At 39.7% G+C, this 24,744-nt stretch overlaps 1 protein-coding gene across 1 annotated transcript; it reads right to left on the minus strand.

The window, feature by feature from the left end:
• Positions 1-4,940: 4,940 nt before the first annotated feature.
• Positions 4,941-6,125, minus strand: LOC139739502 (uncharacterized). Its single transcript, XM_071650107.1, has one exon. It carries the CDS (start codon positions 6,123-6,125, stop codon positions 4,941-4,943), a length of 1,185 nt encoding a protein of 394 aa, XP_071506208.1.
• Between the last annotated feature and the right edge of the window lie 18,619 nt (positions 6,126-24,744).

A 24,744-nucleotide genomic window follows, 5' to 3' on the forward strand; every position in this document is an offset into this window, starting at 1 on the left:
TTACATTGAGGAAATGTAGGGCATGAATTCTATGAAAGAGGTAGTGTATTACCCCATATACCTTTTATCAATCAATCTGCCCATGTGTGGAAGAAAGGGGTAAAAAAAAACAATATTTGTCAATTTTGTATGTGAAATAATTGAAAGGATTCATTTGATAAATGAAAAATGTTGATTGATCAGTCAATCATGAGGTTTCAAACATTTCAGAAATGTAGCGTACAGATCACTCCACAGATGAGGACCAAGAATAATTATTGTCACAACATTTTAGCCTTCGTATGTGTATTTGAACTAACGTCAACCTTGCTTAAGTCGACCTCTCATAAGTCGAATAATCACCTAAGTTGAAGTCCTCTTTTTATATTCTATCGATTTTAATCCCTCATAAGTCAAATTTTCTCTAAGTCGAAGTTGTTTCTTCAGTCCAAATACGTAGATTCGACATAGGCAAGGTTGACTGTATTGCACAAAAAAAAGAAAAAAGAAATAAGGTGAATGCTCGTCAAGTGAGGAGTATTCTACACCATGCAGTTTATATGCTTTCAGAGGTGTGAGCTCCCGGATGTCCCCTTCCGTTACTGAGATGTTTTATTGTTATTACCAGATCTGATGCTCTTCTTCATCACTGGTGTCCACTGAGACAAGGGAATCAACAATTATACCAGCAACAATCAAGGGATAGATGAACAGATGCTGATGGAGAGAGAGAAAGGGATAGAGATGGTTAGAGTAATCAAGCTTATTTGCTTATACTAATAGTGTGTTGGAAAGAAGTACAGAATTCTTGATTAATATTTATTTATATATGTGTATATATATAATTGTTTCATTTTGGACCTTGGCCCAATTATATCTGGAACAACCTACCTGCGGTAAAATTATAATTATGATAGGAGGTATTGATAATGTAGGGAAAGAGGGAAAATTCCCTCATAGACTGAAATTTGTATCCCGACTTGTTGGTTCATTATTTCATTTTTTAAAAAAAAATGACTTCATTCGCGGGAATGCTGTACAGCTGTCAGATTGATATCGTAATGGGTATGGAAATAAGCCATCATTGTGGTCCAAGATTGAAATGGGAAAGATGTATCAGCGCCATGTCGTCTTCCCCAAGAATTAAAGGGATGGAATAGTTTTGGCTGTGGTCCTAATAAAAGGCTGATCCCACCTTTCATTAGAACCACTTTATTTTTGGATATCTCAGCAATTTCAAAACCGATTTTTCATCAAATAAACTTTGAATTCCCCTTAGAATTGTGTGCTCTCTCATATTTTTATCATTATCTCACAAAAGAAAACAAAATCTGACGCCCCTTCTCAACCAAAACTGTAATTTCCCTTTGAACCGTAATACCCTCTTGAGAAACATCCATTTATCATAAGTAAGTGCCACGTGTTTGGCTGCTCACCGAACTATCTCGACTTGTCCCTTCCCACACCAACATGGCATTAGCGCCTAGTGAGCAAAATGATGTTGGCGAAAACTAATATGTTTGGGATAAGCTAAACTATACCAGTGGTTTGAAAAGGGGGTTATTGCTCAGCGGGAGAGTTACATATAGTGACTACACTTGTCATTGTTTTTATGTGTTGTTGGTAGAGGCGAAACCGTTATATTTTGTTTTTACAGTGTATTGGTTGACAGTAGTTTATATCGTGTAAAGTGAATGATAGCAGTCACTTCTGATTATGACGAATTTTCATCCATTTTTTTTTAAATTTTATTTTAAGGAGGTATATTTCATCAAAGATGCAGCATATCCGATTTTCACTTTTATGTTTATTTTTTCTTTTTTGTTGTTGCTTATTTTATTTACTTGGCACAACATTTCCTGCTTTGCATGGCGTACACGACATGAAGTGCCTTTGATTCGATGGACGAATTGTGTTAATTTTCAGAATTATGCCAACTCTTGAATGATTGATCTGTCGGAAAAAATCAGGATTTCAAAATTTCGACGAAAGCATGACTTTTATGAAGAGTGTAAAGGTGGATCTTATGTATAAAGTGCTTGCCAGTATGTTCAGATATAGTCTGTAAAATAAATATGATGAAATAAATATGAGAACATAGCAATATGAAATAAGTCAGACTTCGTTGAGACTTTCATACTCTTTAATAATTGCTTTCAAATTCTTGTATCATGCGTGTTTGTAAATGTGTTTGAGTGTAATCTTTCCGAGGGGATGAATGAAATTTTAGCTTGTGTGCTCGAGATGTTCGTTACTTCCGCAAAGGCGATTATGTTTTTGCCAGTGTGGATTGTTGTTTGTTTGCAAAGTAACTCAAAAAGTTACCCTCGGATTCAGTTGAAAGTTTTGTGAAAAGTTTAGAATAGCACAAAGAACAGATGACTAAATTTTGGTAGCGATCCGGATCACGGTCTAAATCCAGGATTTTTTAAAAAGGATTTTGTGAGTCTCAATTAAACTAACAATGATATCAATGTCAATCCGAATGCCAAGGGCATATTGTGATGGTCAAAGTACAGTGTATCAAGAAATGCAGATTATAATGGATGAAGGCCTATAATATAGGGTGGAAATCACAATTTGGATAGATTATGGTCTGCTTAGCGAAGGATTGCGCTCTGCCAACTGCTTTTTAGCTCACCTGAGCCAAAGGCTCAAGTGAGCTATTGCGATCGCCCTTCGTCCGGCGTCCGTCGTGCGTCGTGCGTCGTGCGTCGTGCGTCGTGCGTCGTCCGTCGTCCGTCGTGCGTCGTCCGTCGTCCGTCGTGCGTCGTGCGTAAACTTTTTACATTTTCATCTTCTTCTTGAAAACCCCAAGACCGATTTTCATCAAACTTGGCAGGTAGCATCCCTAGGGGGTTAGGAACTCAATTTGTTAAAATGGGCACCATGCCCCACCCAGGGGGCCCCCAGGGGGGCCCAAACCCCCCAAAATTAAGGAATCTGTAAAAATCTTCTTCTCTAGAACCAGAAGTGATAGAGCTAAGTTAATACTATGAGTTAGTACATTGATGACTGTAGTTTCAAGTTTGTTCATGGCAGAATCAGGGGTGCCCCCCTTGGGACCCAGGGGAGGGGGGTGGGGAAGGGTTCAAATGGGGCCTAAATTGTACATTTTCATCTTCTTCTTGAAAACCCCATGACCCATTTTCACCAAACTTGGCAGGTAGCATCCCTAGGGGGTTAGGAACTCAATTTGTTAAAATGGGCACCATGCCCCACCTAGGGGGCCCCCAGGGGGCCCAAACCCCCCAAAATTAAGGAATCCGCAAAAATCTTCTTCTCTAGAACCAGAAGTGATAGAGCTAAGTTAATACTATGAGTTAGTACATTGATGACTGTAGTTTCAAGTTTGTTCATGGCAGAATCAGGGGTGCCCCCCTTGGGACCCAGGGGAGGGGGTGAGGAGGGGTCCTAATGGGGCCTAAATTGTACATTTTTATCTTCTTCTTGAAAACCCCATGACCCATTTTCACCAAACTTGGCAGGTAGCATCCCTAGGGGGTTAGGATCTCAATTTGTTAAAATGGGCACCATGCCCAACCCAGGGGGCCCCCAGGGGTCCCAACCCCCCCCCCCCAAATGAAGGAATCTTTATAAATCTCTAGAATCAGAAGTTATAGAGCTGAGATAATATCATGAGTGAGTACATTAATGACTGTAGTTTCAAGTTTGTTCATAGGAGATCCAGGGGTGCCCCTCTTGGGTGGGGGGGGGGGGTGGTTGGAAGGGTCCAAATGGGGGCCTGAATTGTACATTTTCATCTTCTTCCTGAAAACCTCATGATGGATTTTTGTCAAACTTGGCAGGTAGCATCCCTAGGGGGTCAGGATCTCAATTTATCAAAATGGGCACCATGCCCCACCCAGAGGGCCCCAGGGGGCCCCAATCCCCCCAAATTAAGGAATCTTAAAAAAATTGGGCCCTTATTGTACATTTTCATCTTCTACTTGAGAATGCCTGGTCAAATTTTAATTTAGATTAGTGACTGCGTGAAAGGTGAACTTGCGATACTCAGGTGAGCGCTAGACCCGCGGGTCTCTTGTCTAGTTCAGCTGTGTCTCCGGGTTTCGGATGGATGACTTGCCACGATACCATTGCGTTGCTTTGTGTGCGGTAGAGTAGGAACCTTTCGTGCATGTGGTTGTGTCTCGATTTAAAGCATTTTTTTTGCTTTGCTACGAACCAAAAAGCGATTTAGTGTGAGAAAAAGACTTGCCCCTCCCTCCCCCCCCCCCAAAAAAAAAACAACAACAACACACAAACGAACACAAAAAAAGAAAAAAAAGGAAGTAATTGTGGAGCAGGAAATAAGTCATATACATGACCAGATACTGTCGTTTTAATCACAAAGCTTGATCAGATGCAGAGGCATTCGTATTTCATTGTGACTAAGATGCACTCCATTATTTACCACAATTTAAACTTTTTTTTTAAAGAGTGAACTTAGGTAGATAAACTTGGCTAGTATATTCTTTCTGCTGTACGACGGCAGTAAATGGAATACTAGCGCCAAAAGCAAAATATTCTATCCATCGGATCGCATGAGGATAGATCCCTAGATCCAACGCTTGTTGTCAAAACTGATTTAAGTGGAGATGTGGAGTAATTATTATGACCTATTTAACAGTGAAAACATGGAAGCACTGGATGTTGCCTGGACAGATCACTTCAAAACATACAAGAACACACTGACGTGACGCTAAAAGTAAACATGAGAAGGGAAAAATTACTGAGAGGTGGCGAAGAGAATTTTCGCCATGTGAGATTGTCACGAGGAAGACTTGGTAAGAATGATTTTCTGTTAGAAACGAATTACAGTAGGACCTCGATTATCCAGCCACCGATTATCCGGACGCCAGCCGGTCCCGACGTGGCCGGATAATCGAGGTCCTGCTGTTATGCAGACAAACTACAAACGTATTTCATTAATTTTACAGCTGTGCAGCTATATGGTTAATTCAATAAGTCTTGAGGTAAGCATTTATCTTTTTCGTAACTCTTTCGTTTTCGACTGTCTGCTCCAATTTGCTGAAGTACAACTTTGTTTCGCGCTCAATTATTGCGCGACTCTTCAACTTGTTGGAGGCGCTCCCATCGGTCACTGAAAGGTGTTTTGCTGCTGTACCTTTCTCGTGGTGGTCGATGCTAAGGGAGGGTAAAGCGTAGGCCTCCTTTCGGTTGGAGGGTGAGGAGGACCTACGTTGCTGTCGATTCCACCACGCATGCGTGTTACTCGACTTGGAATTATTATCTTTTTGAGCGCGCTCGAGATTCCCTCGCCCTTTGGCATAAGTTGGCTTGCCCTTACGTTTCTCCGCGTCGTCTTCGCGCATTTTTCGCTGCTGTCTCCTTTTCATCAGTTTCATAGTTGATTCGACAGCAGCCTCCGGGTGCTTGGATTTATTCCCGTGCTCTAGAGAGTCCTGAACTTTGCGCTGCAGCCGTCTGTACACAGCCAACGCCCGCGCCGAGTCCAAAATGCGATTTCCGGCTGGGATGCCTTCGACTGATTCATGGCCTGCCGCTGTCAACTCTGTCATGGACCACGCCTCAGCTGGACTATGATCCGATTCTATTTGTTTTTGATCTTCAAAGTGCACTTTTCTTCTCCTGGAGCGGTTCATGTCTGTGAATTCCCTTTCAACGTGGCCTTCTACCTCACCACTTTCTGAATCTCGGCCCAAGTTCCTTCCAGGGTAACCCAACGACACCGATGTTGATTGTGGACTGGATCTAGCTTCTGTTACATCTTGGGAATCAAGATGGCTGTGGTCTTTGTAAACATGGCGAAATCGCCGTTCGGCTAGATCTCCCTCACTTGAACTTCGCTGACGCATGCGCAGTCTATCACGAGGACTCGCACTTGCCGTAGTCCGCCCGACACTGAGGACTTCTCGACGATCTGTGATGTTTGATTTGGCTTCGTCACCGAGTAGGCGTTTTGGAATCGGATCGGTTAGTTTCGCGTTACGCCTACGGCGAGAATCTTCTTCAACATTTCGCATGTCGCGGAAGAACTGGCTGAGAAATATCCTCCGCTGACGATCAAGATGAGCAATTTGCGAGGTGTACTGTTTCTCGAGGGTAGTGTTCAAGAGCCGAAGTTTGTCCGCATGGGAGGAACTTTGCAGACGACCGGACATGTTGTTTCTATGGCAACTCGTCTGCGACTGAAGTGTGACTGTCAACAATGACCGTGAAACAAATGAAAAGTTCCGTCTTAGATACCGTAGGCTCACTTCATCACCGTTTGGCTAATAATTTGTCTAACTTATCATTGGAGTCTGTGCGTAATTGCAGTATAAAAAAAAAACTGAAGCATTTATTGGACGTAGAGATGGTCTGTCAACGTTGTGCTTGTGGACAGTAGTCGGCAAAGTTGACCCTGAGTTGATAGACAAGCGAAATACACACAAAAAAGACAGTAACATTTCTCTCTTTCTCAAACTAGTTATCCATTATATACTTTTGTAGAATGCGTCTTTACGTAGATATATCCTCGAGATTTCACCAACGCAGTATTGAAACATTGCAGCATTCCAAGGGGCTTTCACACCGGACCTGCGAGAGTTGAGTAGTGTTGAGAACCGAAGACGCAAAAATATGTCGCGTACTCGTGAAAAAAAAATGACAGAAACATGCGAGATAGAGTGACAAAAATAAGCTTTTGGGTAAAGCCTTGAACCAACCGCAAAGGATTTTTCGACTGACTTGAGCAGGGTATGGCGACAGTAGCGTAGTGTTGCTTAGACTTGCGTATAAATTGCGTATTTCTGCGTTCTGTGCTCTACGCCGAAAGTATGCAAAAAGATTAAACATGTTTACGTGTTTGTTTTTTTCACCTGCCATGCGTACCGTGTTGTTACGTAAAGTTGGCGTAAGCACAGCGTATATACCGGGTGTCCCAAAAAAAGCGGAACGGTGGATTTTCAGTACCTTGCGGTCTGAAAGTTATATATCTTTTGACATCATTAGAAAGAGCATCTTCCGCAGAAGACTATGATACCAAAATCATTAGATTTGGTTCAGTACTTTTTATTCTACGCCAATTTCTGAAAATGCAGTCATTGTCAAATTTCGCCGGATTTTTGCGACTTATGAGATAATAATTTGAGTGCGACACGCGATCCATACGGTGAATATTGTGTAAGCTCGGTGATCCGTGTCAACAAAAGATACAGCTTTCACATTGGGCACGGCCAGGAAAAAACAGTGTGTGTGTGTGTGTGTGTGTGTGTGCGCTCCCAATATGAAAGCGTTATCTTTTGTTGACATGGATCAACGAGCTTACACAATTCACCGTATGGAACGCGTGTCGCATCCAAATTATTATCTCATAAGTTGCAAAAAATTGAAAATGATTGCATTTACAGAAATTGCCGGAGAATAAAAAGTACTGATCCAAATTTAATGATTTTGGTATCATGGTCTTCTGCGGAAGATGCTCTTTCTAATGGTGTCAAAAAATATATCACTTTTAGAACGCAAGGTACCGAAAATCCACCGTTCCGCTTTTTTTGGGACACCCGGTATAGCGTAAAATTGGCGTAGTCGATGCGCAACACTACGCAACTTTACGCAAGCCCGATATGAAAGCCCAATTAGATTTCGCTGGTTCGTTTATAGTAGTAAATTGAAAAGGAAATCAACTTGGCATGACAATGTACTTGGCTGACAGGTGTAACGACACGTATAATGATCCCAATTTACTTAAGATGAAACGGCATATATACCTGTTATTGCCAACAGCAACTATAGTATAATCCTCTTTCCCTCCATCAGAAGAAAGTGAGAAGAAACTAACGTCGCTGAAGTTACAGCAATATTACAAAAATCTGAGGCATCTAATTCTAATCAACACACACACACACACACACAAATACAGTACCGTTTGAGCCATAATGCTCGTAGAATTTCTAAGGCAGGTAGCTAACTTTGAGATCAGGTTAAAAACCAACCTTCCTAGAAAGGCTATGACTGTTATTTTTTAATGCGCCGTAAAGTATATTATTATAGAGAACAGCTGCGCAATAGAAATGCCTATTGTCATTACAATAGCTATTATCATTATCATCATCATCATCATCATCATCATCATCATAACGATAACAAAATGCAAGCGCATTATGTGAGTTGTCTATAAGTACAGGTTGAACTAAACGTTTTTATCAGTCTATATTCCACAAAGTTCTAACTTTCCCTTATTCCAGCCAGCCAGACAGACAGACAGACACACATTTTATCGACTTTCATTAATAGCTAATGCATGCAATAGTAGACCAAAACACGTATATGCACATTTAGGTTGAAACATTTCTGTCAAATACTTGTGAATGTAATCAACTTGAAAATAATGGCCTGAAATTCACAAGAATTTCACTCAACGTCACTGCCGTATGTTCTTGAACTGAATATTATCATGATATCAAGATTATAAAACAGTTGAATAAGGTTGAATTTTGCCATTCCGATACACGCATGGACCTGAAACATACATCCCTTTCTGATCGCATCACCTTTAATGTTTCGACTTTAGTAGATACGGAACTATCAACATGAAATACGCACCTGCCGTGCCTGTTCTAAGATGGAGGATAAGGAAGAAAAAATTGTTTTAGCTTTGTCCAAGATACCGGTATATACACTGACTATCTCGCGGAGACACCAGATTTTGTTTATACGATCATAATTCTTCTCCCCCTTTTTATACGTTTTTCTCGCTCTGTATTTAGCTTGCTTGCTGGTTGGGACACGATCCCTGTGTCAACATTGTTTCCCGGACAGGATGATTGTGCCGTTTAGGAATTCGGAATACAAAAATGAATGTGCGCTATAATAATACGTCGCCTAAACAGAAATTTAAGTGGTGCTGTCAATATTAGCTCTCCCGTCGACCTATGGTGGGGAATAAAATATGAGTACATGAGGTTATTGCTCATATAAAATACATTCGTTCTTTGCAGCGTAGTTCGTTATGAAGGTTTGATTCTATTTAATGTTAAGTCAGGCAGCATAATTATATTATTGACACAGAGGATGCGCATGTAGATAATTGCATATCCCTAGTTCTCAATTCCAATGAAGTCTTGCTTCATCTTTCATGCATTTATTCTTTATTCTTTTTTTTTTCTTTTTTTTTTCTTTTTTTGAGGGAGGTGGGTCATTTTTAGTTGTTTTGTCCTCAGATGTCTGTTACATGTCCATCATAAATTGGGGAAGGAGACACAGATGTTACTCCTTCTGTGTCGTGTTACTTTCCAAATGAGTTTGTTGATCCCCTTTACGTGTTTTCTTCTTCACATGCAGGGTGAAGAGTTGCTTCCTCCGTGCTTAACTGTGAGTCGAAAGTTGTACCAGTCTTTACTCTCTTCCCCCCTCCTCTCTCTTCATCTCTCTCCCTCTCTCTCTCTCTCTCTCTCTTTGTTATTTGCTTTCTCTCGCTTTCTCTCAAGTGAGGGAGCTCCAACAATCCGTAATAACGTAGGGTGTATAATTTGAGAAGTCGTGGTTTGAAAAAAAAAAGTTTAGCAAAAGAAAAATAAAACAAACAAAACAATAACAAATAAAAGGCCGTTAGATATCCGAAAGTTTGCATACTACCCCATAGAATGAAAAAACAACAACGGACTGAACGATTTCTGACTGTTTGTTGTTATCATTCTATATTATTTACTCAGTCTTTGAACTACAAACATGTTATAAGCACATCAGTATTTACACGCTGCATTTGGCATGTATGCAGCAGAATCACAGAGTAACTGATTTTTGTGTAAAAGTAGTAAAAATAAGCGACCCAATGTCCAACGCATGGAGTGCACGTACCGATAGAATCAATGTGTCTATAAATAGGCATACACACAATATCATGATATCTATTTTCATCATCGGTGTTAGTACTTATATGGACGTCGACCAACGTGTATGAGTACAAAAGAGGGGGGGGGGACGAAGGCGGCAAACAAAACAGATTGCTGGACAGTTCAGGAGTCAAGATTGACAACACAGACTCAAACTTTACCTAATTCATGAGACACCGTCGAGAAAAGCAAAGTGGATTTCCGAGTTCCATCAGGCGGTGGCATTAGCTGCCTTCATACATTATCCATATCCTCTTAGAATAAAATACTAAAGGGCGTGTATTCATCTCCGGGCAATTAGTTGGAATGGCCTTCTCGACAGCAAAACGTGTGCTGCGTCTCGCGTAGTTCCCGGCCTTTACACGCCACCAAAGAGCATGGATGCAATATATTAGCTCAATTAATTTGACTATCCTTCGTTATCACTGGTAGACCGAGTAACTATAGAGAAATAGGTATTGATATTCATTGTGCTGTCAGCTACGCAATCTTATGAAAGATATTTTCCCGATCAATCTCCGTAATGGATCTCTGGTTAGTTCTAATATTTTATTGAGGTTTTACTCAAATTAAAGATATTTCAAGGTCGCGCTCTTCCAGGTTCATCCGTATATCAGTGTGAACACTTGCCCACCATATACAGCAGTTGGTAGGTGAAGGGGGGACACAAGAATAGTATGTTTTACAATGCAAATGAGCAAGTATAACTTTTATAGGTGGCAGCATCATTTCGAGCTAGCTTTCCTCAACAGGCGAAAGAAGAAGGGTGCAGCCGCCACGTCTCCGCTCATTATTCTCGAGCTTTCGGCCAGTAAAATTGCTTCTCAAAATAATTTATGATTTTGTGTTTCCTATTTCCCACGTTCCGATGATGTGAATATAACGTGTGGATGTGTGTATGTCTGTGTGTGTGTGTGTGTGTGGGTGTGTGTGCGTGGAAAGCATGGTTTTATAAATTGCCCGATTAACCCATAACAACCTTCCAAAGTTCATGATAATTGAAATGCATTCGAATACAAATAATTGATTGTCACGTGATCTGCCTTGTCTAACTTAGCTACACATTTTCTACTTGCCAACAGCCACCCAACCGTTTAACCATTTCTTCTACCGTAATCTTCATGATCGTTTTTTGCCTCTTTTGTCCCATTTACCTTATTTTTTTCAATTTTCTCTTCCGTCACTTTGATTTTCTGTCGTTTATCTGACTTTACTTTTAATCGCTATAAATCACGTTCTTCATTTTCTTTCGCTTTTGCTGTTTTCCCCGCCTACCACCACACTTTATTTCTGACTTGGCAGTTTCTGCCGCTTCTCCTTCATACTCCTCCTCATGCTCTTTTCGTGATAAAGGGGATGACTACTAACTGATCAGTGGGAATCAGTGGGAATGCTGGGGAATGATTGTTCCAATCCATGTGGGATTCATTAAAGAGTACATTATGTATTTATTGTTTGAGTGAAAATTATTTTCTTCAGAATGGTCTCATAGTCAAGTAATGTGCAGTTTAATGTTTTCAGGTTAGCATGCCTGTACAGTGACGGGGCGATTAAATTGCACATTACTTGACTATGAGACCATTCTGAAGAAAACGATTTTCACACAACAATCATTATATAATGTACTCTTGAATGAATCCCACAAGGATTGGAACAATCATCCCCCAGCATTCCCACTGATTCCCACGGATCAGTGACTAGCCATCCCCTTTAAATCCTCAGCATCATAAACATTATCACTTTTCGCCCCTTCCTTTCAATTTTTCTTACCTTCCTTTTCTCTCAGATGATTTTAGTATTTTTGTCTGTCTTTCCCTTCTTGATCACCATGGTTATTTTCATTGTTATCACTTGAAGAGCTTAATTCACAAACGCGCTAAATCCACTTATGATCTTTTCGAGTAAATCATGGTTTCTATCTTCTTTTCCTTCATTTTCTTCACCTTCTACATCTGTTCGTGTTCTCGGCCTTCGGGGGTTTTGTGTGTGTGTGTGTGTGTGTGTGTGTGTGTGTGTGTGTGTGTGTGTGTGAGTGTGTGTGTGTGTGTGTGTGTGTGTGTGTATGTGTGTGTGTGCGTTTCTTCTTTTCTTTTTTTCTCCCCCCCCCCCTCCTCCGCTTCCTCCTCCTCCTCTTCATTCTTCTTCTTCTCCGAATGTAACGGGCAGTATGCATGAATTATTCTGTCACACGCAGAGTCAGACTCAACGGTCCATGGATAACTAACCTTGGTATCATCGCATTCTACTCAAGTGATTATCATCTTGCTCTGTGGCATTGTCTCCAAAGAAACATGCAAAATACCAAATAAAAGGTGTCCCGGTGTAATTAACAACATTATCATCATGGCACTCTTTCAGAGGACAATCTGCTAAAGGTCACATTAATTGACGCTTTCCTGATAAAAGCCTGTTGATAATGGCACTACGAGAGCTATAATCAATTAAGGTTACACATCCATTGTCTGAAATAAGCTCTTGAGGTGATTATTCAACTTATCTCCCCCCCCCCCCCCCCGTCCGTCTCAGACAGGTGGGTTGTTATTCTCTCACGTGTTACATACCTCCGCCATGTAGTGTCGCCGGAGGCATTATGTTTTCTGGTTGTCCGTCTGTCCGTCTGTCCGTAATCGATTTTGAGGACAAGGTAACTTAAAAACTGTTGAAGGTATCCGAATAACACTTTGCAAAAATGGCATTATGAAAGTATAAGTGTACGAAGCTGTGCCTGTCAACATTTGGGCGCACATGCTGAAGATCAAGTCAAGGGCAAATGCTACCATTTCAGTGCCTGCCCCTGCATCTCAGATATTACCAAAATAAAGATTTCTGGTGAAAGTCTTTGGCCATGGGGTCAAAGGTCAAGAGAAAATACTAAAATTTGACCTTTTTTACTCCATATTTTGGCAATGGCTCGAGGTACCTTCATGAAACTTGGTGCATATGCATTTATTGCCTGACATTGATTCTCCTTGGACGGTTTGGGTCACAGGACAAAAGGTCTGTAAAGGGTCAAAGGTCATCTTAAACTACTAAAACCGCACTATTTAATTCTGAAATTGCACAGCTTTCTTCATTGGCTGGAAATTACTGAATGTATTCAGGACCCTACCTGTCGTTTAAGTAAACTTGGTACATAAACATTCATTACTACACAATTTGATTGTTGTGTAGGAAAAGTCTTAGGCCATAAAGTCAAAAGTCAAGTCAAAATGCTACAATTTGACCCATTTTCCAAAGTTTTGAATTTACTCTAAATGTTGTCATGAAAATATTACCGGATGATTTTTTTTTGTCAATCATGCTACGTTGTATACAAATATTGCTAACAATTATGTGCTGTAAACCTATTGGGATGGTGCGATATGGCGGAGGCATAATGCCAGTCGCTATAGTAACATTTGTATAGTTTAAAGCTTTAATTTGCACATTTTCACTTGACAGAAAACTGAAAAATGTTAGAAAAAGTAATCCCCATTTTCATTCAAAAAACAGCAACAATACAATACGCACTCGTTAACACAGTCACGCTCTCATTCTCTCTCCTCCCCATCACCGCCTCTACCCCTCCCCTCTTTTCTCGCCCCCCCCCCCCCCTTTGATCCCGAGTAAGTGCAGATCCAATGGAAATTGAGAACAGAGCCATTCGAGCTTATCCTCCATGTCCTCTATGATTATCATCCTCTCTTAAGGGATTCAACGAGGAGCAACCGACTTGAATGGATGTTCTGTGCATTGCACGAATGAAAAACATTTATAATTTGTTTTATATCACTCCAAAAATAAATCCTTGTCATTTGATGTTTTATTAATTTAGAAACAAGGGCGAATCTGAAGGCCCCGTCACATTACAGCGAATGCCCAGCGAATGCCCAGCGAATGTCCAATAAATTTGAAAATTTGAAGATATGCTCGCACCTGTTGGTAATACTAGAATAGCTGTGTTCAGACGGAGGCAGTTTTGGTCGGAGTAACTTCGGAGGAAGGGTCGGAGGAAGCTTGGTCGGAGTAACTTCGGAGGATAGGTCGGAGTAGTGCCCGTCTGAACAAGGTCGTGGTAACTTCCTCCGATCGGAGGAACTTACCACGACCTCTTCCTCCGAACGAAATACTCCTGAGTTTTCTCAGGAGTATCTCGCTACCACGACTAGCCGGTCGGAGTAAATTGCCCGTGCGGACAAGCCCTCGGAGTATCTATGAACTTATACCTTACGACCTATAGGTAAAACTTCCTGGGTCAACTCGCAATGTTGACATTTTGCGACTACACGTGCGTGTGTAGTGCTATTCTAACCTAGTCGATCGCGACGAAGAAGCTAGCAATCATGCAGAAATTTCCATCAACAAGAATGGAGAAGACAAATGCCACTGGTAAAAAAAAAAACAATCGCATGGTCGATGTGCGCAGCGCTACCACTTCCGGAAGTTACACCGACCCTCGCACATAAATTGGTCGGAGTTTCTTCCCACGACCGTCGTGTGGACACAAGGGTCGTGGTAAGATATGCATGAATTTGAATTTGAATTGCCGTGCGATAAATTTTTACTCCGACTAGAAATGCGTCTGAACATGGCTAATAATTCGTAACATGCTTGGCGTTCTTTGTATGCATTAGCTATTCGTCGGGATTCGCAGAGATACGCTGGAGCCGATCCAAAACCTCCAGCGTATCTCTGCGAATCCCTACGAATAGCTAATGAATTCAAAAAACGTCAGACATGCAAACTGTCTTCACATTTTCGAATTCGTTGGGCTTTCGCTTGGCATTCGTTGGGCATTCGCTGTAGTGTGACGGGGCCCTAAGATCGTGAGAGTGCTCAATAGGCGTTTTCACATCAGCTCGATAAAAATCCAAGCTCGAGATATTTTTCGCGATTGCACATTAGCGTGCTATTTCATTTCCTATTCACATCAGCCCGAACATTATCAAATAGCGCGCTAGTTCGCCTTAATTATCCTGCTATTTCGGAAATTTCCCGAGTTGGACTCAAAAAATTTTCTCGATCAATCAGCGCGATAATTTGTATTCACATCAAATAGCGCGCTATTTCGTGATCGCGTTAATTTCCCAAGTCAGAATATAGCGCGCTATTTCGAAACATCGGGCTGACGTGAAAACGCCTACGGAGCGCTTTACGCTAGCGCGCTGTTCGTCGCATGATACATACACTGCAAAAGCAAGGAGGTTTAAGAGATGGAGTTCCAACTGGCTGTAATTATTCAAATAGTTGTCGCTTTTCTATTGATGTACAAAAGAATTCCACAGGTGCATCTGTGCCTTTGGTGACGGGGTTTGATGCCGCCGTCTTGCTGAGCAATCTGAAGATTCATTGTGAACATTAACTTAATGTTGGCTATTTTGCTTGTTTATCTATTAAATGAAACGAAATCTCACTTAGTAGGCGTTTTCACATCAGCCCGATGTTTCGAAATAGCGCGCTATTTTCTGACTTTGGAAGTTAAAAAATATTTCGAGCTTGGATTTTTATCGGGCTGATGTGAAAACGCCTAATGATAAAGCTCATTAAACAAAGGTCAATCCCTTCATAAAATATGTGCACAAGTGTAAATCAGAGCTGTATCATGTGAAAGTGTTTAAAACTGTACCCTCCCGGAAAGCCGGTTTTATCAATTTTCCACTTAATTCGTCCAAATAAAACTGATATGGAATAATCGTCGAGTATAATTCTATATCAATAGATATATCAGATTTGGCTGGGCACGGCCAGTCGAGTAATTTTCATTTTCATTTCATCATTTTTTGCGCAATTTCTATTCGCGCATCCCCATATCTTTACCATTATATACTACCTACCTTTTACAAGTAGGGATGGCGAAAAGTAATTACCATCACAAAGACATATTTTCGTTAGAAAGTGGCTGATGATTATGCAATGAGACATGAGTCAATTGTCTTCCTATCTGCGCGGCAGATCAAGTTTGTCACATGCCTCAAAACTTTCGAGTGGCGACATCGAACCTGACTTCTAAGGAAACGCGACAGTTGTGACTCCATTCTCTTGAACCTCCTTGATCAATGCATGATCAATGTCACAAAACCAATCAAATTACAAGGACCTCTTCAGGCGTTATATAACATAATTTGGGGAGATGAGGATTGGGCTTTTAACTTTTTGCGAGATACAAAGAAAGTACTAATGAAATGATACAATGCATACCATTCTAAGATGAATTCAAGGTTTATTTGATGAAATTCGGTTTTGGAATAGCTGAAACATCCAAAAACAAAATGAAACAAAGCGATTGTAAATAGGAAAGGTGGTCCCACCTTTTATTCGGATTGCTCTGTTTTGGATATCTCAGCCATTTCAAAACCAATTTTTGTCAAATAAACTTTGTATTCCTTTTGGAATTACATGCTCTTTCATATTTCATAAGAGTTTTCTCATTATGTTACCCAAAAATGTTAGAAACCTGAAGTTAGGTCTCAACCAAAACCATGCAATCCCTTTAACATATTGCATGCGTTGTCGTGATGTCGTTATATTTTCTGATTTGTCTAAATACTATAAGAGGCACTTTGGTTAGAGCTTTGTAACCATTACACACAAAAAAATGCATCCAAAGAAGAGTGAAATGTGTCATCGTTTTATCTCCGGCTATTCCGTGGTAACAAGATGATATCCGTGGTGAATATCTTACCAGACCTGCCAAATTCTACGCTTAATTTCTTTTACGTTCCTGATGTCAATAATCTATTTCATGCGTCATCCCTATACTCAACACCAGGATATATTTTTTTCTTCTGTTGGCAGACTGCCGTAAATTGATATTTTTGTCCAATGAAGTTGTGAAAATCATTCTGAGGACTTTTCGAGGGTAGTGATATATCAAAAAAGGCAGACTTGAAGCGGTATCAAACTTCCAAGGGGTATAGTGTGATATCTTGAAAAAACTGTCAGATATTATACAAATAAAAAAGAAAGAAACAACGCCTGCTGTTATTTTCAAAAATGAGAAACCATTTTATATACTCTACGTGATAGTAGGCCTAAGCAATTTGCGGCATACAGGGATGGAGGTGTGTTTGAATTGTGTGAAGGGGCGCGTGTGCGTGTGTGTTAAGTCTTTCTGAAAGGAAACAGTATATGCTTCTAGTGTCAGTTCACCGTGTGTTTACAGCCAGGAGAGCGTGTGCTCCAACCGGCTAAATACAACTTTTTAGTGTGCACGCAGCAGATAGCGTTGCCGTGGTAACGGGACTCTTCAGTGAGAAAGCTCACGTGTATAGCCCACTGATTGAGATTGAGATTGAGATTGATGAAAGCTGACGATAGACTGGCGTCATTTCGAAGAATAATGCCCACTGATGTGGATTCTCCGAACAGGACAGCGAAACCTCGTCGTACGCGAAGATATCTCTTTCAACAGAACATGGTTAGTTGACGAATTATAAGCATGATTATTAGTAATCTTAGATATAAGATGATGCCGAATATTATTAGTGTATCTTCTTTGGGGTGTTTTTTTCCCCGCAAACAGGGTACTTTCGGAAGGTTTTAAACTTCTCACGAAGCTCTTTAAATAGAATCAAACATGCAGATGGATTTTTGTAATTGTTTTTTCTCTCCCGGCACTATAAATGGGCATTGTTACAGCTCAACTCACATTTGACTATCGTCCTGACTGGCAGGTTATTATCATTTTTATTATCATTATCAAAGTATGACGACTTGGTTTCGCAGAGTATTCACTGTGTTTACATTAATGATTGAAAGGGTATTATCTTTATGTTATGTCTTCTTTCATCTTACGAACGCGGTTTTGTGCTAAGATGACGTGATAAATTACATTCTGTCCATCATTCCATTGCATAAAACACTATAGATACCTATATTCTAAAGAGAAAATGGACATTACGTCTTCTTGGTTCTTAAAGTATGTTCTGGGAATGTTGGTGCCAAAAAAAAAGTGAATTGAAATGGTTTCTTGGCAGATTTACCTACCTTGGTGTCAGATACACTTCAGTTCGTCGTTACATTTTACGAAACAAAAAATATTCATCCAATTAATATTTCCAAATGATCGGGATTCAGTTGCATGTAATGTAGGAACTTTTGCAGTGAAAGTTAGTAAACATCCTAAGACACACACACACACACAATTTTTTTTCTGCGTTTTTTTTTTTCATGAATTTGCACGCAGTTTGTCACACGATGCCTCATTCTTCTAGTATTCTCCGCGTTTCACGAAACGATCGGTGAGTATTATCATTTTTATTTGTTTGTCTCTTACTTGACCCAACGCATTCTTTCAAAACTTGTCCTCCTCGGTGTTCTGTTTGATTGTACCCAATTTAAAAAGGTTGACGTGTACATTTAGCGATGTTTCACTTTGACATTGAAGGATACATTGTCTTCGAATTCAGACTAAAGAAACGACACCCACACTTGTAATCTAGCTAGGTCCCAAACATATTTCTTAACAGATTGCTTGCTGCTTTAGCTTCTCTTGTTGTTGTCATTCAAGTGCTGTGAAAGTTACTGATATGTGCCCGAAATCGAATTACTGTGCTCATTTTCCCTATATCATCTCTTTACTGTTTGGAAGACTTGTTGGTCTGTTTTTTGGTTGTTATCCATGTCAATATGATTATAAACTATAAACATTTTTCAACTACATAATTTTTTTTTTTCACTAGACCATGCATTACGTAAAGAACCAACAGAATTGCAACAAATATTATAAGATTTCAATAGCAATAAGCTGTTTTTTTTTTTATCAGTGTTTCGCAATAGGAGTATGCTATATAAATACTTTTAAGATAGTACGCACATGTTCGGACACCTTTGTATGTATACTATCGGACATCAGGATATTATGAAATCATGTTAAATGCCCTTCCATCCACATAATATTATGGCTAAAAGATATATGCAATTTATTTAACTTTGGAATAATTTCAGTAACATGCTGCAGCGAGTCAATGAAAGACTATTATTCAGTCTGAGATGTGAAAATTATTATCATGGGATTTATAGAAGAGCGCAAAGCGTAAATCGGTGCTCGTGGGAAATTCAAAGTCAGTTAAAAACAACGTACACACGCGAGCACGCACACATATTTACACACGTGAAGTCTCTCTCTCTCTCTCTCTCTCTCTCTAGTCTCTCTCTCTCTCTCTCTCTCTCTCTCTCTCTCTCACACACACACACACACACCATACGCACACACACAAATGTATGGTGCCTCAAACTTCTTTAAAGCATGCAGATTCTTTCTGATCTTGTTTAAATATTTCATTTGTTATAATGATGCAGAAAAGAAAGTGAGAAACCAAATTATGTAAAATATTTTCAGCTATTAAGAGAAGTTTGAGATGCTGAAATAGACATGAGTTGGCTGAGATTGTATGCTATCATTTCCTGTCCCTTAGAATACAGGGTTAAATGAATAGGCATTATCAAGAATGTTAAAGTGAACAAGCAAGAGACAAAAAGACTCACAAAATACACAGATTTCAGACAGTAAGAATGAGAGAGATGAATAGCACAATTATGCCTAATACCTGTTATTGAGATATATGTCTCATATAGAAATGTCAAATGAAATGAAATGTGGTAGTAAATACTCCTTCAAGTTTGACATGACTGTGAGCGTCTTGGTGGCGCTAGATTATAATCCCCTCCGAAATACTTCTTTACAATAATCGATCACCTAATATGTCTAATGAAGTACACATTGTTGGGCGAGAATCATACAATCAACATATCTATTTCTATACAATAGCTGATTGAGAGGGCGGTGGGTATATTGAGTAAAACTAGATTCTCCAAACAATCTCACCCCGTCTCTTGTAACGCCGCCTTCCCGCTTTCTCCCGCCTATACCTGCGGCCTAGGGGTGAGTGGAAGCTGGTCGCAGTGTTTCGAACTGGTAATGGCTTATGACGATGGACAACAAATATGAATCTCCAACGAAGCGTGATCGACAGCGAGTTTATGGGGGGGGGGGGTTCAGAGTCAGTGGAATGTAGTGTATGGCAGCATTGTATCAGCAAACGATATTATGTCAGCCGCCGACGTTTTATGTACAGTGTTATTATTATTCGTCCAGAATTATCAAATTCACCGGAACGATTCAATCTGCACAACCCACTGCTAACTGCAATCACACAGAATCGAACCTATATCGACTGATCATTTTGCTTGTTTCCTTTTTATGTATCTTCTACTTGTAAAATCAAAATCCAGTTATCACGATTTGAAAGAGGTTTGATAGCACACTAAAAATAATCATATCATATTTTACTGCTTTTTACTGCTCAAAGGAATTGTATAGTCTTGGTTGAGATGAGAATTCACATTCTAACTTGTTGCGAGATACTGAGAAACTACTTTATGAAATGCAATTCTATGTGGAATTCAAAGTTTATTTGATGAAGATCAGTTTTGAAATAGCTGAGATATCCCAAAACAAAGTAAAACAAAGTGATCCTAATAAATAGGATTGCTTCGTTTTGGCTATCTCGGCCATGTCAAAACCAATTTTCATCAAATAGACTTTGAATGTATCTGTTAGAATTATTTGCTCTTTCATATTTCGTAACAAGTTTATCATTATCTCCGAAAAAAAAAATCATCAAAAGAAGTTGGAAACCTGATGCCTCATCTCAACCAAAACTGTGCCGTCCCTTTAACTTTAATTTTCGTCGTCTGTCATATAGACATGCTGATATTGATGGAATTACTAACATTGAAAGATGTGCAGATGCGTGTCGTATGTTGGTCATAACGAATTGAATCACGTGACTTAGATTGGATGTAATTGTCAAGAAATCCAGTTACGTTCTATTCAGTCTAGTCGAGTGGATAGATCATAATCCTTGAATTATGAAGTTGGATAATCATCTATCTATGAAACGCCAATGTGGCAAACATTATTCATTCGTAATTCCGTGATCGTGGTTAATAAAACTGAATAATGCCTGCAGAACAATGTTTATAATAGATACTGAGTAGGGCAGAATAGACATAGAGTCACAATTACTCCAATTTCAGACTAACTCTAAAAACAGAGTAGGTACAGTTACACTTAACAACAGGCATGACTGGGACACGAATATCAACATATATGCACATTACGCTAATCAAAATGAGCGGCGCTTTATTGAAAGTAGGATGGACTCACTCACATCTCCCCGCTTCTCCCCTCCCCAACTCATTAATTGACTCCTTTTCATTGTTATTCCGCTTCCAACTTACATAAACACATTTCTGTGATTTCGGATTGATTCGCTAAGTAAAGTCAATGCTGCTTGCAATTGTCCTCCGTTGTACAACATGTCAGAGGAGACAGTGGTTTTCATCACATCTCTCACGGTCGTTTATGCAGACAATAGTACTACAATGTATACAATTTCAGGGAAACAGTAATGACATTACTATATACTGACATTCCATTTAGATGTGATTTATGCACGCTTTCCCCTACACCATGTAGCATACCGGTGGGTTTTTGTTTTGTTTTGTTTTGTTTTTTATAAGCAAACGCCGTAAGACAACGAAAATTCAAAGATGAAATGCAATATTATGATACAATGTACAATAGCTTAGTGCACTCGAAGAAAAATAGGCTCAACTTTGCACCTTCATGACCGTGTGACACACTGGCAACACCTCTAAGGGTGCAATTTTGCACCTTTCAGACCAGAAATGTTTAAAGTTGCACCCGGAAAGGTGCTATATACATCATTGTGTCTCACGCAAAGATGCAAAGTTGAACTTATTTTTCTGAGAGTGTGAATTAAAAATGAACTAATATTGCTTTAAAAATGTCAATATTTCCAAGTTATTGGTATCACACACACACACACACACACACACACACACACACACACACACACACACACACACTCACACACACACTTTGGATAGGCTATCTTCATACAGAGTGCTCGATGTCCGGATGACAGAGCATGCAATAATAACGTTTACACAAGAAGATAACTAAAGGTTCATCAGTGCTTTATTGCTACTCCGAATTTCACGCACCGTTTGGGATGCGATCATCAGGTAATTCAGGGAATGCTGGGAACTGCCTAATGATCGCATTCCAAGCAGTGCGTGAAACTCGGAGTAGCAATAAAGCGCCGATGAATCTTTAGTCATCTTCTTATATATATATATATATATATATATATATATATATATATACTGTATTTATTATGATATAATATTACATAATAGCGGTAGCCCGCGAGGCCACCAGAAATAGCTGTCGGGCCACCCCCATGTTTTGGTGACCCGATTGATTTGTTTGTTTTGTGCGATGTGTCTGTACTTGTGTCTGTACATTAAACTTTTGTTATCCAAAGAAAGGGGAGAATAACCAGGAAGGTTTTAGGCGAGCCAAGTATAATACTCACTGATCTCCATGCAATTACGGTTACATAGAGATCAGTGTTATATACCTCCTCGGAACAAAGTCATGGTTCAGTGCTTGATCACTGCACGCATTTCAACTATAGCTGCCAATAGCCATCGCTGCCAAATTCGGCCTAATTATCTGTTTTGGTTTTTTTTTTTTGCACTACCAAATTGTATCCATCTAATGATAGAAGTAGGTGGCCGGTCTATACCTCAGTTAAGTAGAATTATTTCATGAATACGTAATGTCATGAAAAATCATGTTAATGCCTCATTTCAAAATTTCTTCTTCTTTTTAAAAGTGCACATTCCCTCAACTTGTTACTGACAAAATAATGTTAAGGGTAATATCATTCCTCCTGCTTTCTGAAAGAGATAAATCAAGTGCTCTGTAATTATGCTAGAAGAATTACAATATGTTGAAATCTCTTTATATGTTCTTGATACTAATGCAGTGACGTCACGGACTGTTGTAGTCTGTTCATCCGGCAATGGCAGAACCGAAATCTTCAAAAATGTCTTAACACCTGAACGGATAATCCGTTTTTCTCAAACTTCACTGATGTGTTTTACAAAATAATATTGCTGCATTCAATCAATCCACACTATAATGTTCGAGTCTATCGTTCTCCTTTTATAATGGACGCAGGCTGTCCAGGTCGCTATGGTTTGTCGTACGACTTTTTTAATGCCCCGCCGTGTGGAGTTTCGCCCGTGAACGGCAGCGAAGGGTCTGTACAGCTCATCCCGAAGAAGCGGGTGATATCCGTAGCGTCCCTCGCTCAGACCTCGATCATTCTCTGTCAGATTCCAGGTGGGTCAAATAATATCATCAGCCTTGTATAGCACTCATCAGCTTTTTGTCAGATTACCCCTTTTTTGACAAACTTTTATAAGCTACTGAAATCCTTGCATCTAATTGACTGAGAACAAATTGTCAGAAAAAAAATATATGACAAAACGCTTTATGAAATGCCCCCCCCCCTGATTTTTTTTTAAAAGGTTTGCTAAAATCCTGTTTCTTTATCTTTCTTTCTTTTTCAACTGTAGTTATGGAGATACGTTGCATGGGTTTTGCTGCTATGTTTAAATGAGGAGCAATTCAATCTTCGCAAACTGTTGCTCTTGTAAATACCTCCACAATCATTACTTCAATGGCTTCTTGACTACTAAAGTTTGCAATGACATTGGTCGATATAATACGCTTGACCCTTTGGCGACACGAGGCTATTTATTAGCCAAACAATCGTATACGAAAATCATTTTTGTTTTTCTGAATTTGATCGGTGCTTCTTCACATACACTTATTATGTTTCTCATTTCTTAATTTTATGCGAATATGAATGCATCAATTCCTTACAAACGATGTATCAACATCCTACCTTCTGTTCTCGTGTGTTATCTTGCGCTTTTGTTCAACAAGATCAACGTGAAATTATTGTTCAAACAACCACAATAAACATTGCATATGACAGAATGAGTAAAACGGAGAATCATCTTTGCGCATAACACGTGTATATTTATAGGTATATCTCGGGTCTAAAAGAAATATATCTAAAATCAAAAACAATAATTAAGTTAATGCACTTTTTGCCAATGAAGATATTTTATTGCGATTCTTCGCCCTCCCCCCCCCCCCCCCCCGTCTTGGAGGCTTTTGATTAACATTGGAAAAATACACAATCTATAATTTTTTGATGACCTTCTATGTATAAACTCCAATACGTGAAAATCAACCTTACATTATTATAGTACATGTACTTCGAGTAATATCCATCAATCAACTCCTTGTAAAAGCCAATCATCTCTCCTGGATCTCTTCCGGGACCTTCATTTTGTACACCGAGTTGTATGCCAAGTTTGACAGTGACATGTTTGACATTACTATGTGATTCGATTCATATAATACAGCCTGTCTGTCTGGACCGTGCGAGCAAGGCAGATGTGAGGAGACGAAAATTGGCTATCAATGCAAGTGTCACAACGATACGTGGACTGGCCGTCACTGTGACGTCACAAACGATGATGACGGTAAGTGACGGATGGGCGAGCCCATTAGAAAACGTCGCATAATGAATGAACTGCTCGCATTACAAGAGTGGAAATCGGGTGGCTTGCTTAGCTATATTCACGTCTTTGTGCGATGTACGTGTGCGTTTGTTGTATGACGTGGGGCTCGGAACCACAGAACTCACAAACATGTATACATGCACTAACTAGTGCATCAACAAAAAAAGGAGAAAACATATAGATAAAAGCATTAGAAAATGTGTACATTATATGTAAGGCCAGCACTTTTACTGTGTGTATGTATATCATTGTGTATATTCATAATCATGTTATCATTTCTACATGTACTAACTAACTGCTTCGGTCTCAGAATAGGTAACAAATGCCGTCGGTTGATGAAAGTCAGAAGAAACCGTCTGTTTGGTTGTTGTTGTTATTGTTGTTGTTGTTGCTGTTGTTGTTTGCTTGAAAACGATTATTACAGGACTTGAGAACATGTTAGTTCAAT

Source organism: Diadema antillarum, unplaced genomic scaffold, assembly GCF_040938485.1.
Source record: "Diadema antillarum isolate AM-2024a unplaced genomic scaffold, OU_Dant_1.0 seq00000802_RagTag, whole genome shotgun sequence".
Classification (NCBI taxonomy): domain Eukaryota; kingdom Metazoa; phylum Echinodermata; class Echinoidea; order Diadematoida; family Diadematidae; genus Diadema; species Diadema antillarum.